This window comes from Mycteria americana, chromosome 3, assembly GCF_035582795.1.
Source record: "Mycteria americana isolate JAX WOST 10 ecotype Jacksonville Zoo and Gardens chromosome 3, USCA_MyAme_1.0, whole genome shotgun sequence".
Lineage (NCBI taxonomy): Eukaryota > Metazoa > Chordata > Aves > Ciconiiformes > Ciconiidae > Mycteria > Mycteria americana.
In genome coordinates, this window is record NC_134367.1 from 35,370,321 (window position 1) to 35,388,378 (window position 18,058).

The window sequence follows — 18,058 nt, forward strand, 5'->3', positions numbered from 1 at the left end:
GTTACAGATCAATTCCCAGGTGTACCAAGTTTGGATTCCTGGAAGTACTGCCTCTGAATCCTGCTATAAATCAGGTTCTGGCTGCTTGCTGCTGTTAAACATCCTGTAGTACTTTTTAATAAGAGTTCAGGTGTTAGTACAGCTGTTCCAAGAAAACTCAAGACAGAGTAATTACAGTCTGGTTCCCAAGTCTCCACCCTGTATTTTAGTTGGATATCTTATATTTCCTGTTGTGGAGCCTGGTGCTGAAAGGCTTTTAGGTGCTGAGTTTTAGTAGTAGGCATCTCCGATGAGAAGTTGTTCCTAGTTATAAGGCATTTTGTAATCTAATTTATGGAAGTTTTTATTTTGAAATTTATGATCAAATGTTGAAGAGTAGTAATGTTTCAGGTGCAACGAGGCCTTTCTAAGATATTTTTGAAGAGTATTACATTTTTTTAAAAGCTTCAGCTATAAAAATCAAACTTTCAAAAAATCTAACTTTCAAAATCAACTGGAGTTGATTGTATACTTTACACTTTGAATTTTTTAACTTTTGAGGTTTTATGCATGTTATAGTGTATCCACATGAATTCTGTGATGTCTTACTGCTAGATCAGCTACAGATTTCACATTTGATCCATTGGGTTTGAGATTATGTCATTACTTAAACAAAGTGTCACCCTCCTTCAAAATCAGACTGTACGTAAAACCTTTGGAATTGGCTGTGTATTCAGTAGTTTGCAAAAGAGCACTGATATTTAATCAGGATCTGATAGTGTGAATGCTGGTGACATTGGTGGGACTCTGCTTAGTTTCTGGAGACCGTGCTGGTGGATTTGAACAGAAGTTTGGGAATTAATGCAGAATTGTATTTTGGGGTTTATTTCCTGCGTGTGAAAATAAAGCACGAAAGTGATCGTGAAATGCTTCTGTTAATTCTGTCTAGGTAAAAACCTAATTTTATTTAGCTGCAAAGCAGAAGGGAGGAGTGTTTCTGACACGGGCCGTGAGGTGGCGGTGTAGCCACGGGAATACAGCCCGTGCCAGCACTGCGCTTTTTCAGGGCAAAGCCCTGAGACCACACCCAGAGTCTTTCCTGATGTTATAAGTTGTGATGCACGTAAATGTCAGAAACAAATAAGAAAATGGACCTAGACCAGAGTCGTTTCAGGGACTTTCGATTGCCAAAGAAGAAGAAAAAATTTGGGGGGAACAATTCCTGTGATCTCACTTGTTGGATTAGACCCAAATGACTTCAAACAGGACTGGTTCATCACAGCAGAGCAAAATCTGGACTGTAGTTGTTAGTGATTCTCAGATGTCAGGATCCACAGCATCTGAGGCTCAACTGCAGAAAGGCTCCATCATCCTCACGATCTCAGAATACTTACACGGATCTCTCTTGGGCACTGTTTTCTTAATACTCTGGGCAGTGGGCACAGAATGTAATAGATGTTTTGCAGTTTAAGAAATGCTGATTTAGAGCAAAATGCTAATAGTCTGGAAGGATGAGTGTGTTTAAGAAGCAGGAGAAGGCAAGGAAGGCAAAAACTGTACTAGAATAAAGCAGCGCTGGAAACAAGTGGAGTAGGCGTGGTGTTGTTTTCCTATCTTAAAGAAAAAATCTCTCCTGGGTTGTACATATAACTAACTGCTTGACTCAAAAGCCACCACTCCTGGAAACTGGTTTAATAACTTCCACTCCAAAATATTTGAACAGTATTTGCCAGAGAGACAGTCCTGCCCTGAGGAACTAAAATGATACAGAGTGGTTCAAGTGCTCGTACTTGTCCTATTCCAAACCAGTTTGGCTGAAAAGCATGTGCTAGTGGGAAATCTGGCTTGGTGTTCAAATCATCAAGACGACCTCGTAGGGTCTTTTCCTTTCCCTGCACTGTGAAGCACGGCTTGCTTTCTGTCATAAAGGTTGTCATTTTAGAGAAGGTGCAGCCAAGAGTGCTAGTCGCACTTTAATCTCTGTTTTCTACTGCTTACAGTTCTCTTAGCTTTTAATTAAAATTTTTTTTTTGGACTTCTAAGGTAATGTGAAACAAAATCTCATTTTCAAGGGAGATGCTTTTTTATCCTGCCAGCTGGGATAATGTTCTGTTCATGGTTTGCTTAACGGCAAGGGTGACAAATATATGCTTAACATTGGAAATAAAAGATATACAGAGAACCAGACATGAGATAAATTCACTGCAGGTAATTTTCCTAAGATACCTGTTTCTAAGATTACCTGATAGTAATCTGATTGTGGACTGCATGTCAGTGCCATAGCATTTTGTGTTGTAATTTATGATCTGCACAAATGTTGTGAAAATAGCAGATTCTGCCTATATCTTTTCAAACCTAGGAACATAAATATGGCAATTACTTTGGTGATCAGTGACTTAATCATGAAATCGGTAGCAATCTGATTTTTACTTTGATAGAAGTCTTTTGCTAAGAAAACTGTAAATATAGAGGTATAAGGGGCTTGGTCTGAGATGCCTAATTTGCAAAGTTGTTGTTCAGGTAAGAGAGAGAATTGTTTCCAGCTTGGATCCTGGTCCTAGGGTTTTTCCCACAGGAGTTCTCAGTTTATCCTCTCTTGTCACAGACACTCATTCCCATCTGACATATCTTGATGCTACCTGACAATTGGTTATCCATATTCAGTCTCATTTGCCCCACATTTCAAACCGTGTTTGCTGAGATACTCCAGCACATATGATAACTTGTAGTGGTGTCACTGTTCTCAGGAATAATCAAAGTAATCCGACTTCTGAGCTCATCAACGTAACCTCATCAGGCAATTGAGCAGCAGCTGGGGATATTAACCTTTCAAAATAGCCACCCCTAGTGACAGACTGGTGTCTTTCTTGATCTTTCCCCTATTTCCCAGAAGACCCTTAAGCGAAGAGACAAAATAGTCTTTCAAAAGGAGCCTCTCCCTTCCTGTCCTTTGGGAAGTGGAGACTCCTTCGGTTTCTCAGCCCATTCTTCCAGCTGAGCTCAGATTTTCCTCTTGGAAAGTCATCAGTCCAGTGTAATCCCTGTGTCAAGAAGATCAGCTGAGATTCAGAGCTCCAGTTCTAGGCACTGCTGGTAAATCACCTCATGCCATTTCCCTGCGGATGGCAGCTTTTGGTATGATGCTGTAAAAAAAACATTGAACGAGGGTTATATGTCTGCAGACAAATGATGTACGTGCTTGGTCTTAGAATCATAGAATCATTTAGGTCGGAAAAGACCTTTAAGATCATCGAGTCCAACCGTTAACCTAACACTGCCAAGTCCACCACTAAACCATGTTCCTAAGCACCACATCTACACGCCTTTTAAATACCTCCAGGGATGGTGACTCAACCACTTCCCTGGGCAGCCTGTTGCAATGCTTGACAACCCTTCTGGTGAAGAAATTTTTCCTAATATCCAATTTAAACCTCCTCTGGTGCAACTTGAATTACTCACACTTTAGCAAGGAAGAACAATCAAGTAAGACAACAAAAAGCAAAATTTATGTGGCTGACTACCATGACTTTTTGGTCAACTGTCATTGTACTGAAGAACAAAAATAGGTGCTGAATTTTTAGTGTTCAGAGAGTGAAAAAAAACTTTTAAATTAATTTCCCAATGATGTGCCATATATGGCTTGATGTAGCACATCAAGATATTATGCAAGATATGCCAGAATATGCTTTCAGATACCCTCCTGAAGAAAATCGGGAAATAAGTGAAAAAATTAGAAAAATAGGAAAATGGAAGAGAATACAAGTAACAATATATTGTATAGTTGTTTATTTCTTCCATGGATTTTTAACTAACAAATAAACAAGACAGGAAGATATAACCCAAGAGTATCTCTGCTGAAGTAAGTATGGCATGTAGACTGTAACAAAATTTTAGCTGCCTTTTGAATAAATGAAAAACCTTAAGATTATACATGCTTTTGAAATGGTCTTGTCCTCTAGATAGCCACTGTAGGAGCTTCTCTTTTGTACAGAGATACTTGAGTTTTTACTCAAGTTTTAAACGAGCTAGTAAAGATACTGCTGGTAGGTCAGTCATGGTTCATTGTGATGACTGCAAGTACTTATGCTAGGTAGTTTTATGCTAGCTAGCTTGGATATTTGGTTTTTTTAATACAAAAATCAGCCATATGTAGATGGCTGCAGATCAGAAGCTCCACAAGCTCTTCATTATATATACTTTTAATCAGCCATATGTGAGCTTCTTTGTCCTTCTGTGGTGCAAATACATACTACTGGTTCCTACAGGAGTGTCATTACAGGAGCTGATAATGATTGAGCCATGATTTAAAATCACATCATGTCAGAAATTGTAATTTAACTTGAATATGGGTGGGATTTGGCCTAGAAGGTATGTTAAACTTGCTAATCTAACCACAATTGTCTGTTTTTTCTCATATGATTTTTTTTCAATAGGGTCAAGTTTATTATCAAAGATTTAAAGTGATGGAATATGGTAAGTGTTACTTAAGGGCATTTAGTAGTGACCAAAATGGGTAGTTGATTCTCCATTAATTTAGACTAGCTTCCCTTGGCTAGCATGAACCTTTTGAATACTCCCAGAAAGTCTAATTTCCAAATCTCTTGCTTCTCTGAGACTGACTCTGTGTCCTGAGAAAAACATCATCTTATCAGCTGCCCTCTTTATCTTTGGTAGTTTTAATGACCTACTACTGTAGTGTCTGGATGTCATGTCATCTTTAAAATACTTATCTTAAGCCTATGAGGTGCAGTTATTGTCCCTGTTTTTCCAGGATCATGCAGGCAATGTCTTCATCCCAAAATATCTGCATAATGTCTGATCATGAAGCTTGCTGATGATTCTGTAAAGGCTGAATAAGATAAATGTTTTATATTTCAGTCTTACAAGCTTGTGTGCAGGCTGCTCTTATGATGCTTGTTGTCCTTTCAGCAAAAAGTCTTAGTCTGGGGCATGCATAGGGTTGGGTTAAAAATATATCTACCTTATATTCCTTAGGAAACTGTAGTAGTCTTTATCATATTATATGTTCTACCCTTATTACTTAAAAAAAGAAAAACATATTACTTCTTTTGTGAATTTAATGCTTTCTGTAATTTTTTTTTTTTTTTTTTTAGTTTTACCAAAATTTGACGTTATGATAACAACACCATTATACTACTCTTTGAGAGAGGAAGACGTAACTGGTGTTGTCACTGCAAAGTAAGTAAATAATTGATACCATTGTCACCCTCACTCTTAAGAAAATTATTGTGGGTCTCTAAGTGTCAAAGTGAAAACATATTTAGAATGCTAAAAAAGTCCCTTCTAGTCAAAATTAGTTGGCTAGCATCCATTTCTAGTTACTGGATTTTGTTGTAACAATATTAGATAGATCTTCAGACTTCTAGTTAGTTGTTTTGGTCTGGTGAAGGTATTTCTAGACTATAACCAAGACATTTTTAGCTACATTATTCAGAAAATTTCTTGAGTATTTTGCTTATAATGTATATTCTGAGGGATTTTTTTGTTTCTATGGCTCTTTTATGGTGCTCTCCAATGTATCATGCCAAGGTCCGTGGGTAGAGTAACTATATTTTATTAGACCACTTGGAAAATTATGCAAACTACTGTGCACATCCTTCTTGATCCAATTTATCCACATTGTGGATTTGAAGTATAGGCTTCTCCTACCTATCAAAATACCTATACCTGTAAATAGGTGAAGAATTAAAAACTCTTGAGAAATTCAGAAGAGGCTTCATTGTAGACTATTGTATAAATGATATTTTATTTTTCAGCTGAACAAATATCTAGACAAAAAGTTTAGTATGCATTAATCTCAAATAGAAATTAATTTTATTTTGGGAAGATGAGAGCCAGATAGAGCTACTTGATAGATCCATTCAAGAAGACCTGAAATAAAAGGTCTTTCGTGGGTTATTTAATGCCATAAAATACATACGTTCTAAACAAGCACTCCAGTTATAAGTGAAATGCAGAAATGATGTTTAACAAGCTATTTAAATTAAATGTTTGGACTTTTGAGAAAAAGCTTCCTTTCCTAGAGGCAGTGCAACCTGATATTATAAACCATCTAGGTTTCTCATAAGGGGCAATTTTTAAAAAAAGTTTTCCTCAATTTTTTTCCCCATTCTGCTTTGCTTTTGGAATCCATTATATGCCAATGTGAATTTGGTTTCCTAAGTTGTTTTGGTCTTCTACAGGGTACTTGACTCCTTCATTAGATATACTCATAAGGTATTTGAAACTGTACCTGTCTGCTGCAATAAATCCAGACTTGGACGCCAGTGAATTGCCATTGAATCCCAGCAGTGCCAAAGTTTTACTGATATGTCATAGTTATTTGTAGGGAATGACATCATTCCTGGTGACTGTTTTTATAGGCGTAATGCCTCTGTGAACAAAGAGTTTATATGTTCCTTACGCTTGTGGATGCCATAAAACCCCTTCCCTTTCTCATCTCTGGACTATTATTAGATTAAGTTAAGTACAGGGGTGCTACCCAATGGCAGTATCATTTCAGGGTTAATGGCAGCTTATTACCGTAATTAGGTCTGCTTGGAAAGACTTAGTTCAAGTGCAAGACAGTGTTGTCAGAGTTCTTCCTGTAACTACCCTATTTGATTATTCTTTCCCTCTGCTTTTCAGCTTTGATATTTCTTAAGTGGCTGCCAATCAAATCCATAATGATTTAAAGTACTTAAAGTTATCGCATCTGAATGTATTACTACTGATGGGTCCCCCCCCTTCTCTGTCTGAATCTGATAATGTCATCGTTAGTCTTATGTATAACTTATGTATAATGTAAACTTATTATTTTGTTACTGCTCACTGACTGCAGGTTGCTAATGGCATTCTAAGAAGTGAATACGTTACAGTTTTCAGATTTGCCACAGCTGCAAATTATGTTTGCCATGTAATAATGCCATGATTTCTTTGGACTGTGATTACTAAATAATTTAGGTACAAATATCTTGACATCTCGCGTTTTGTGTTAGCAGCATTTGGGAAGCAAAACACTTGCACTTCCCACATCCTATTTTAACTCTATTGCATATTAGTTACGATGCTACATTGGTGTTCTATTCAAGAACTTGCTTCCAGGTTACCTTAACATAGTTAATTTTCCTACATTGTACAGCCCGTAATAATAGTAATAGGTTTATAGAGCTGGTGTGCAGGAAAGAGCAGCACTGTGTATCTTCTCCAGGTTTTGGGCTTCTGACTTCAGTGTTGATAAACTGGTCTCAGTATTGAAAACTCCATGTTTCAAAGTACAAATGTGTTCTAGCCATGTTTGAGGCCAGGGAAAAATATTTTAGTAGAATCTTTTGCCTTGAGAGCTCTTCAGGAGCCCAAGTCCTGAAGGTGGTGTGTTGTTTGACTTTGACTGATGTGTTTCAGGTACACGTATGGAAAACCAGTAAAGGGAACTGTAACGGTCACTTGCCTTTCTGTCTCTTACTGGACAAACAAGAGAAATATAACAACAACAATGGAGGTGAGTCTTCTGTTAGCAGTTTGGAGCATTGTAGACTTTAAGCCTGTGTCTCCTTTTGTAGGTTAAATATGCCCGGGGCCATTCTTGAGTGCTGAGTTCAGCTGGCATGGTCTATGGAGTGACTTGCATGGATAGCATTAAACTCTTTAATTTCTAGAATAAAGTGTCTATATTCAGACTGCTTGTTGGGAATGATACTTGGCCGCTATGGTCCTTTGAACTGTGCCTGGAAGTTATTTTGGAGAGTGCTGGTTGGCCCAGGTAGAAAAACTTTCCCTGAGCCACTGTAGCAGTGTACGTGATGGAGGACCCATGCCCAGGAACGCTTCCTGGCCCTGTGTGTGTGCCTGCATGCTCGGCCCTGTGTTACAAGGCCAGAGGAGGCCACTGCAATTGTCTAGGTGGAGCTCTAGCACTGTAGAGACCAAAGCATTTTGCCTACTAATTGCCTAGTAATTACATGGGAGTTACTGCACTAGTTGTAACCTGGAGCATGAAATTTAAAAAGGCATGCGGTTTTGATCTGCAGACTTAAAAGTGGTGACAGATTCATGGCATCCTTTTGCAAAATCAGGAATACTTTTGAGCTGTGGACTATGTTTAAAACAGGTTCAATTTCTGCTAAATGGTGTGCCTGTCATTTTCTGTTGGCTGCCTTCAGCAGCTGGCTGACTTCAGTGCCTTCAGGAGCACTTAGCCTACAGAAACCCTGAGCTCAGGCATGTTGGATAGGTTATACCCCCCTCCTCAGGCAGGGACCTGTTCATTCTATTTTTCTTAAAGCATAGGCACCACTGCTCTGGCCACGTAGAAGTGGATAATTCTAGATATTAGGAAAAAAAAAAGTAACTTTCTCCATAAGGCGTTGTTGACTTTAAAAGGTAATGAACTTCTACTGGATTTAATACAAATGGTACTGAAAGCAAAAAATAAAGGTCAGTGTTCATAATTTTCTGGTGTTGACGCTCCAGAACTTGTATGTGGGGAGAGCTACAGGACTTAACCAGAAATAAGCTGTTGTAGGTGGAAAGGTTTCCTTGACTTTGCTGGCTCAACAATTTTTTTTTCCTACATTGCAGATAAATGGATCTGTGAATGTGACTTGTAACAAGCTTATGTTGCAAAACTTGAACGCTGATCAGTCGTGGCACCAAGGTGACAGTGATTATGCAGAGCCAATAGAAATTATCGCGGTGGTCACCGAGTCGCTCACAGGTATATGGCTGTGTGATGTCTTCTGAGAGAAATCCAAAGAGTAGGTGATGCTGGAAGAACTTACTGCTATGTGAAAGTGCTTGGAGCGCTTGAAAAGCATCATGTGCTGATGGCAGTACGAACCATCTACATGTAAAAATATTATCTGAAAAAATACATTATCTGAACTGTTGCTTGCCTAGATTTTAAATAGTTTAACCAGCTGTTAACTCAGCTGAATACAGTTCTACACTAAATGATTTATTAAATAACCAAGAAATATGTTCATATGGGGGCTTAAAGTCAATGACTGATCACTTCTGATGAGAAGAGCAGGCATAAAGAATTGCTAGCATTAGTCTGAATGTTACAAACTTAAGTTTAATCATATACTTACCGTACTTGTTTGTTTGTAAGCCACATCAGTAGGAAGAGTTCTCTGGTCCCACGTTGTGCACTGTCTATCCTTTTCTAGACTATCTGATTTGCAAACTGAGCCTTTTTGTGACTTCATGTTCCATTGCACCTTGCGTATTAGAAAAAAAACATATGTACAAAATTTCTGCGTGTCCCAGAAACTAGGTTTCATTACAGACTTTCTGTAGAAACCCCAGCAAGGTGAAGTTGGCTGATTTAGGATTCATGAGTTCCTTCCTTGTGTCATTCTGACATAGAGTGGAGTAGAGTACTACGTGGTATGGCTTATTTAGCATTGTGAAAGACAGTACCAGTACGTATACCACCTTTTTACTGATCATTAGCCAGAAGGAACTGAAATGGTGAAAAATATGATAGAATTATTTAAAAATCATGGACAGTAAATAGTATTGCTGCTAAAGGAATATGTATGTTAAAAGCATGTTGTCTAAACACATAACGATTATTCAACAGGAATCTCCCAAAATTCAAGTACCATCATATTTCCAAAGCAAAGTGACTATTTTATTGAATTTATGGACTACTCTAGAGTTATAAAACCTTCTCTGAACTTCATAGCTACTGTAAGTTCTTTTGTTTTATTATGATCTGTGCATAAACAAATGCGACTTCTCCTGTACTTTTGCTTAGATGCCAAAGTTTGCGTCGGATTTTTAAGTATAATTTACAGATTTGTTTTCAAATTACCTCTTTTTCATGATACATATCGGCAAATACGAAACAGAGGCATTTGCTCTAGAAAAGGATAAAGTGGCAGGGAATGCTGTAGTGTTGGCAGGATATATTTGAGTATACTTTGTCAGTGTTCTTATGGAAGAGAAATCTTTTCAGTTTCTAGCTGATTGTTTTCCATTAGGTGACTGTGCTTTAAAACAATAGAGTAGTTATTGAGTCCCAACCCTCCTAATATTTGCATATGGAAGAGTGTGTATATATACACATACATACAAATATATACTTTATATAAAGCAACTATATATAATTAAGCAGCTGTTACAAAATTTAGTAAAACTCATCAAACCACATTGCTCTCAAGTGAAAGTGTCTTTTCTGCCTTCTGTCCTGTCTTTCTCATACCAGCTGCAGTCCTCTCATAGAAGTATTTCATGTTTTTCATGCTGTCCATAGTCTGCGTTCAGTATTTCTACATTTAGCAGAAATTGCATATTGCATCACTTCATTTTACTTGAAAAGGGGAATCGACTTTACAATTCTCGAGCCTTTACTGTGTAGAAATCAGACCTAAATACTGATAAAATAGCTTGAATATACAATTTCAGAGTAGATTGGCTCAAGCCATAGCTTTGTGCTAGGCTGATCATTTGGGTCTTTGGTTTTCGTTGCCAGCACCCCAGTTTGAGTCCAACTCTGAGTCAAACTCTGCTGCTTCTTCCTCTTCCAAAGATGAGCTAAGGGAGAGGTAGCTGAGGCATTTAGCAATGCTTGCAGCTAGCAGAGAGGAAGGTATCAGTTACGCTCCCAGAGGAGTGTGAAGGAACAACTGCTGCTATTACTAGTAAGTGGAGATCTGCATATGCGGTACAGAGAGATGATAGGAAAATAATGGCAGAGGAGGAGAAGTAATGGAGTGACAGACCTCTGGACTGAAAAAGAAAAGGGAAACATTAGTTTAGTGCTTTTAAATGTAGAAGTTGAATTTTTGGAGTGTGCAATGCAGAAGGAGAATGGTTTTACTATGGATGAGAATCTGCTTGAATGTGGGAATAAAGGTTGATGGAAGTTGTAGTGCTGATTGATGGATACTGGAGTGAAGAAGTTACAGACTGTCAATTTGGGGCCTGTTTTAAGACTTTTCTTCAGCTCATTTGATGAATCCATAAAGATATCTGACTCGGCACCATCTCTGCTCATCTGACATGTTTTCCTGCACATGATGTAGGTTGTCCTTTGTTGTGGTGATGAGATACAAGTGATAAAATTAAATATTCAGGCTGTAGGTAGGATATGTATAATTTGCCTGAGAGACAAGCATTTTCAACAAGAAGAGTAATTGGGAGAGCTGAAAGGCAGGTCACCTTTCAATTCCATCTGCTTTGCTTTTGCTCTTTTTTTACTCCCTGGAGTTATGAATAATTTTGTTCTTGGCTGACTTGCCTACCTGTAGTGCTCACAAGGGATTAAAAATAAAGTTACAGATGTGTGAGAAATCTGAGGATGCCCTTGGTTTTTTGATATGATGTGAGTGCAAATATATTGTTACATGTTATGCATTGTGCATTTTAGCTTTACCCTGTGTGATGGGTGTTTTCTTTCTTTTCATTTTTAGCTAAAGGTGACACGTTCTGATAGCAACCAGCTGACAGCTGAAGAGAGGCAGAATCTTGTCACAATCACTGCACAACAGTCAGACCTGCTTTTTCACCACTCTTCACTTTCTCACCTTGAGAATGAGGCAACAGAGGAGAGAAATCTGACAGTCCATGTCCTGAATTACACAGTCCCAGAAAATGGAATAATTGATATTGAGTTTCCAATCCTGTCTGATACAAAAACTCTGAGAGTTCAGGTATTGCTTTGTAATATGTTGCTTTGGAGCAGCGGCATGCCAAATTGAGCAGGCTGTGATCAATGATATGCTGTTCCTGCCATCTGCAACAGCTGTTATGTCACCTACTGTTATTTTCTTTACCTCATATTCATGTTAGAGCTGGAATGAATGTGATGGATCCTGTCTAAATGTGATCTAATAATTGCACCAAGATAGCAAGGAAAAAAACAAAACAGATACCCAAAAGCAAGCAGTGAAGTGGTCCTGGTACTGCCATAGAGGCTACCATGCTCTTGTAAACAGTACCATATATGTGAACATTACACAGATTTTGCTGTTTTCTTAAGAGCTTTGTTTTGCATTGTCTCTCAGGCAGAGTTCCTCAGCAGTAGGACCGACATAGGTGTTTATGATGTGTTCAGCTCCCCCAGCCAGACCTATCTCCAGGTTAAAACAAAGAGCCAGGATATAAAGGTACAGTCTGAGACAAAACTTGCCAAGATAAGAACCGTGCAAGTTACTCATCGTGTTTCCATACTCATCCATATGAATCGTATGCTTTTCCTAGGCTGGGAAGCCTTTTGAGCTGAGCATTGCAAGCAACAAGCCAGTGAGAGAGTTCCACTATCTGGTAAGTTACTGGTTTTACATATGGGGACAATCCAAGATGACTTTTACCAACTTGAGAAATACTCCAGTGAGTGGAATGTTATTGAATGTTAGAGAGATTCAGCATTTTTTATTGTGCTTTGTGAAAGGGGTGGCCCAAACTTCCTTTCCACTAGGATGGTCCTTTTTGAAAGAGAGCTCCATTTTGCTACCTAGCAGAAATGCCCATGGCACTGTAAGGAGGTGCTCTCTGGGAGGAGCGTGTCTCTGATTTGCATGTTGGGTTGCCGATGTGTGAGACACATCTCTGCTTGCCGATGTGTGAGACAAGGCGCAACTGTGAGAGCAATACTGTCTCTGACTGTGCAGAGCACCCGTGGTGGGAGAAGGGGCAGGGATGTCCCAAGAGCAGCCCAAGCTGCTGGGGCTAGTCAGCAGGTCCTGCAGATGCAGGTGGAAGCAGCGGGCTGGCAGAGCCTGTACAGGTTCAGGACTCTCAGGGCTGAGCCTGCAGGCACAGGGTGAGGAGAAGACCTGCCTGCCGAGGAGACAGATGGTCCAGTGGACAGGGTGGCATTGTTAACAAGGGAACTTTGTAGGAAGCATTTTAAAATAAATGGCTTGGGTAATAGCTTGTGTAATGGCTCAGCTGCTGTACTGTATCTTACAGCATCTGGATTGAAGGGTTTGTTATGTATACCATCATCAGTCTCCCATCCTGTCCTTAATATGTGCCTGTCTTGTGCACAGTCTACACCACAATGATCATGATAACTACAATTCTTTTTCTTTCAGAGACTTTAATAGTAAACTGAATAAGGAAAACCTTAGGACAATATAAAATGTGGGCATTCATGTGTATTTTCTAAACCAGAAACACTCTCTAGAAGATTTTAAAAAAATCGGGTCCATGCAGTCGAAGGCAGGGAACTGCCCTTCATGGCTCTGTCTTCATTAGTAAGTGGTATGGTCCAATATGAACAGATTTAGAATGAAAAAGTTGATGCTGTGGGCCTGAATTCCAGGTATTTCGAGGTACCTTCTGACTAGTTCGAATCTGGTCTGGTAAAATGAATGCCTGTTTTTAATTGGAACACATTAGTGGGCTCCAGTTCACACTCTCCATGGTGCAAACCGAAGTGTGGTAAGTGAGGGTGTTTGGGAGATTTGCCTTTAAAATTGCATTCCTGATCCAAACTCAAATGCTATTATAGATGACCTGTTGCATTTTTATGTTCTCATAGCATATGTTGTGCTGTGCACTCATCATTGTAGTTCTTTACTTGTCCATAGTGATACAGGAATTAAAGCATGGAAAAAAATCTATTTCTAATATTTAAATATTACATTACCTGCCTGTTCCATACCCAGTCTCATAGAACTGGTCAACCACTCAGTAAAAAAAAAAAAAAATCACAGCTACATGTCTCTTTTTTTAACAGCTGTTTGTAGAAGGAATTGCAGAGCTTATGACATATTGAGATACCAACAGACTGGGTGTTTCATTTTTCCCTTTCAGGTGTTATCTAAGGAACAAATTATGGCTTTTGGCACAAAGGCTGCAACAACATTCACTTTAACAGCAGAAAATTCCTGGGCTCCTTTGGCATGTATACTTGTATTCTATGTTGATGAGCTTGGAGTGGTTGTAAATGATGCTCTCACTGTCCCTATTCAGCCTGTTTTGGATGACAAGGTAACTATATTGAACTTGAGTCTGAGACCATGTTTTTGTGTGTTTGTTGCATGGTAAACAGTATTTTAGATCATAGGATTCTAAATGTAAAAACTTCCTCATTGAGGATCTAATCTGAGGTTTGTGTAAGTCCTTGGAAAGACTTTTGATGATACCAGTGCAGTTAGGGTCCAGCTATGGCATATCTGAAAGAAATTTCTACTAGCCCTATGCTTTCCACATAAACAGATGCACAGCATCTCCTTGTGTTTTTAATAGTTTGGTCAATTACTGAGCCAAAGATTGCTCTGGCCAATGTAGTGGAAAGGTACTCATAAGTGCTCTAAGTGGACCTGTAAACGTTTATGAAGACCTTGTTCTAGCCAGGCAGTGGTCACATTGTACGTGGTGTGTCATCAGTGAACGTGACCAGTGTTTGTGTTTCATATGACCGTGCATACTTTAACTCAAAAAAGCTTGAAGAGGAGCGGGAAAATAACTATTGCAGCAATGAATTGATTTTTCCACCTTACTTACCAGGATGAGATTTGGTCCTTTGCGCAAATAAAAGCCTCACTGTGAGTTTTTACAGGTGAGACCACCCAAAGGCTCTCAATGGGTTCAAATTCTTCCTCCCCTATGGAAACTTTAACACTTATAACCAGACATCAGTAGGGAGGCTGTTTGTCTTACTCCTGCATGAAAAATGTCTCCATTCGCTTCACGATTTATCCAAACTCAGGATATGAGCGTTATTATCACAGGATAAGGAAGTGGAGAGGCAGGATGGTGAGAGAGCTGCAGGCACACGTTTGTTGATTATGGTTATTATGTACCAGTGTCTGAAGAATCTAAATAAATAGAAAACAAATAAGGTAATTTAGTCGAAACTTGGGAGTTTTAGGGTAGATATAGGAAGATATTTCTAATGAGGAAGGCATAACAGTTTGGTTCAGCCTTCTGGAAACAAATTGAAATCTTTCCACTGATTGTGTGTCCACAAATAAGATTGCATTATATTTTGTAGCAATGATGTAAGGCCTGATCTTGAAAATACCAGTTTGATTAAATGTAGTTTATGGATGAAAAACACGATCCTAGTGTATATACAGAGAGGATGAAAAATTGAGACAATAAATTATGAGAATTTAATATCAACCTTACTGTATTTGCTATATTTCACTGGATAGTGAAAAATTATAAGATAAGGAAAGAACTGATCTCAAAGGCTTCAAAATTTCAAGCTATTTCCATTTCGCTATTTCAGCGCTAGCCACTGAAATTAATTCAGTACTGTTGAAAGCTACCTTCTCTGTAATTTGTAGCCTTGCCAAGCATTTCATTTCTGTAAATGAGTTGGTAAAATCAAATATACAGAGCTGCAGTGCCACAGTGTACCCAGAAACAAACCATTTTTCTGTGTGAATCAGTCTGATGCCCATTTACAGTGAAGCACATGGTGCTAATCCCATTTATGCTGGCAATAGTGTGTTTGCTGTTGCTCGGTGATTTTCATACTGAATGCGCTTGGAAGATACCATTACACAGATTTATCAGAGGAAGGGTATGATGGGGCTGTAGATTCAGACAAGTAAATACATGTATTTACAGGCAGGATCAGGATTTGGTTCCTTAAGCACAGACATCTAGTGTCCTCCAAGAGGCCACAGGATATTCAAGATGTCATCATGGGACGGGTGGATGTTTCAAAGGTCCTATGGGAGACCTTTTCCCTTTCTGGAAGGGGAGCTGAGGGTCAGACAGTGTGCTGTGGGACATCTCAAGTGGTTCCAGGTGCCTTCAGGTGACTGAATCTTATCTCTGTATATGAGTTATGTGTCTAAACTCAGTTTATGGAGAATCAGTTGCCCCAAAAGAGTGTGGTTTTAAGTTATTCTTCCTGGACTCCAATGCCTGCTCCAGAAGGGTAAGTTATGTGTCCCGTCTGGCAGCACCACTGGACATGTCTTGGATACCTTTGAACATCTCAAATGGCACTAAGCACCAGTGTTTATGTAACGGAATCCCACCTGCAGCCAGTATAACCATTGGAGCCTGTAGGACTGTTTTCTTCACCACCACTTGGATTTATGCTTCATGGTGAGCCAAATTGCTATCTAGTCTCCATTATTTCTTTTGACTCTGTGTGTGATGGGAGCTTAAACACTGAACTGAAACGTGGACAGCTAAATGTAGGTAACTAAAGTGTGGAGCTGAATTCCACCTCAAGACTTTGTAGTAGTGGTGTTTTGATGAGGGAAAAGAGTAAAATTGTTCATTTTAAACAGAAATTCTGCATTGTCATCTGATGCAGTGGAGATGGGATGCATTAGAAATACCTTACAGCAGGTGACCTTTCCTCTCTTCAGTACCCCAGGGAAAGCATACTGATGCTGTATTAACCTATTTATTTCCTTATTACTTACCCATGCACCTGTTACATGTATCCCTTTTCTGTATTGATCTCACTGTGGAACACTTAGTTGTGATCTTTGAGGGCTGAATTTTTTCCCAAAATAACCTTTCCCTAAATACGTTACATGTTGTGTTGTGTGTTGATAAACAGCGAATGTGTTTCTTTTACTGCCCTCAGCTGTAGAAACTGGTGTATCCTTGTGGCTCAAGAGATTGCTGCTTGTATACTAAGAACTGGTTGAAATGACAGTGGATCCTGATGCTAACTTCCCACCAGTCCAAGGAACTGATGAGCTAGGAGAGCAAAATGAATGCCGTAGTATTTTCCCAAAGATCCTAGGAAAAGCAAATCCAGGATCTTAATTATAGCCAATTAAGCTAAGAAAATGCTTCCTTGGGGTTGTTAGTGGCTGTAAATATCACTGTATAATTTAAACCAGTGCTGCTTTTTACTTTTTTCTAGATTAAAATCTCTTGGAGCAAAGATAAGGTGAAGCCATCTGAGAAAGTCTCCCTTAAAATCAGTACAACAGAACCAGGATCAGTAATTGGACTTGCAGTTGTTGATAAAAGTACAAAGCTTCTAGGAGAAAGTAGTGACATAACAGAAGATTCTGTAAGTAAATGGGAAAAAAGTTTTTCATTATTGTGTGTATGAAACATGTATGTTTATGGAAATGTTACAGTTTATATGCTGAATGAGTAATGTTCTTTGGGCAGGATTTTTAGTCCTTAATTATGCAAATATTTTTTACTTCTGCAAGTAGTTTATCAACATGAGTGGAGAAGACTGTAAGGCTTACAAGGTAATAGGCCCAGCATTTCTAATTCCAGTTAATACTGTATTGTTCTTCCATTTGATGAACTACTCAGTTAACACTTGGCAGTTTCTTCTTTCAGGAAAGAAAAAAAGTCAGAAAAACTCCCTAATGATTTGTGCTTTGTGCTCTTTAAAATTAGTAATATAAAATAAAGAATTTTGTTTTTTGAAGAGCAGAATAAATTACTCATCTTTTTGAATTCCCTTTATTTGCAGAAGCTGTAGTGCATCAACAATTTGAAAGAGCTGACAATATCCATCATTCCTAAAGCGCTCAAATAACATAGCCTAAGTGCCATAGAATATCGGTGGTCTGTAGGCTCCTATTTGAGGCCTCTATAGTCTTGGTCACTCTTCCATTAATCATGAAATCATTGCAGCCTAATCCCCCTCATCCTTTGATTCTTTTCTCTTTGACATGAGAGCTAAGCAAGCCGTTGCTTGAGGTACAGCTCTATGAATTAGCATCTACAACAATAAAAGTTCTGAAAAATGTGAGTTTGCGTTCACTCTTTGGATGATTTTGTTTTTCTTGTCTTAGGTCTTCCATGAGCTCAATTTATACAGCACAGTGCAGTATTTCCCCCTGGTCAGAGGTTCTTTTGGTGTCTTTCAGGTACTTTTTTTTTTTTTTTAATTCTAAGCTGTTTTTTTTACTGCTTAGTGATTTGCCCATCACTTGCTAGAAGAAAATGCCCTTTTTAAAGGTTGGGACTGTAGACAATGTACTGTTTTGATGGCTTATATGGGTTTTGAATTGTGAAATTTATCAATATGTAAATACTCTGAATGCAAAGAAATAAGTTTATACTTTCATAAATATGGATTGCTTTATGCTTGATATTGTCTTCCCTTTGAAAAGTTTTCAGTCATTAAGACAATATTCAGATTCAGATGATGTCAGTGTTGTTGGTTCCT

The 18,058-nt window shown here is 38.6% G+C and overlaps 1 protein-coding gene across 1 annotated transcript in view; it reads left to right on the forward strand.

Moving 5' to 3' along the window:
* Nucleotides 1-18,058, forward strand: part of CD109 (CD109 molecule) — an 83,916-nt gene that overhangs the window by 25,773 nt on the left and 40,085 nt on the right. Inside the window, exons 6-16 of the mRNA XM_075498196.1 lie at nt 4,413-4,452; nt 5,094-5,178; nt 7,384-7,480; nt 8,560-8,695; nt 9,566-9,675; nt 11,400-11,639; nt 11,994-12,095; nt 12,190-12,252; nt 13,750-13,926; nt 16,784-16,936; nt 17,682-17,756. Coding sequence (XP_075354311.1) covers nt 4,413-4,452; nt 5,094-5,178; nt 7,384-7,480; nt 8,560-8,695; nt 9,566-9,675; nt 11,400-11,639; nt 11,994-12,095; nt 12,190-12,252; nt 13,750-13,926; nt 16,784-16,936; nt 17,682-17,756 — 1,278 coding nt within the window. The remainder of the gene's footprint in view (nt 1-4,412; nt 4,453-5,093; nt 5,179-7,383; nt 7,481-8,559; nt 8,696-9,565; nt 9,676-11,399; nt 11,640-11,993; nt 12,096-12,189; nt 12,253-13,749; nt 13,927-16,783; nt 16,937-17,681; nt 17,757-18,058) is intronic.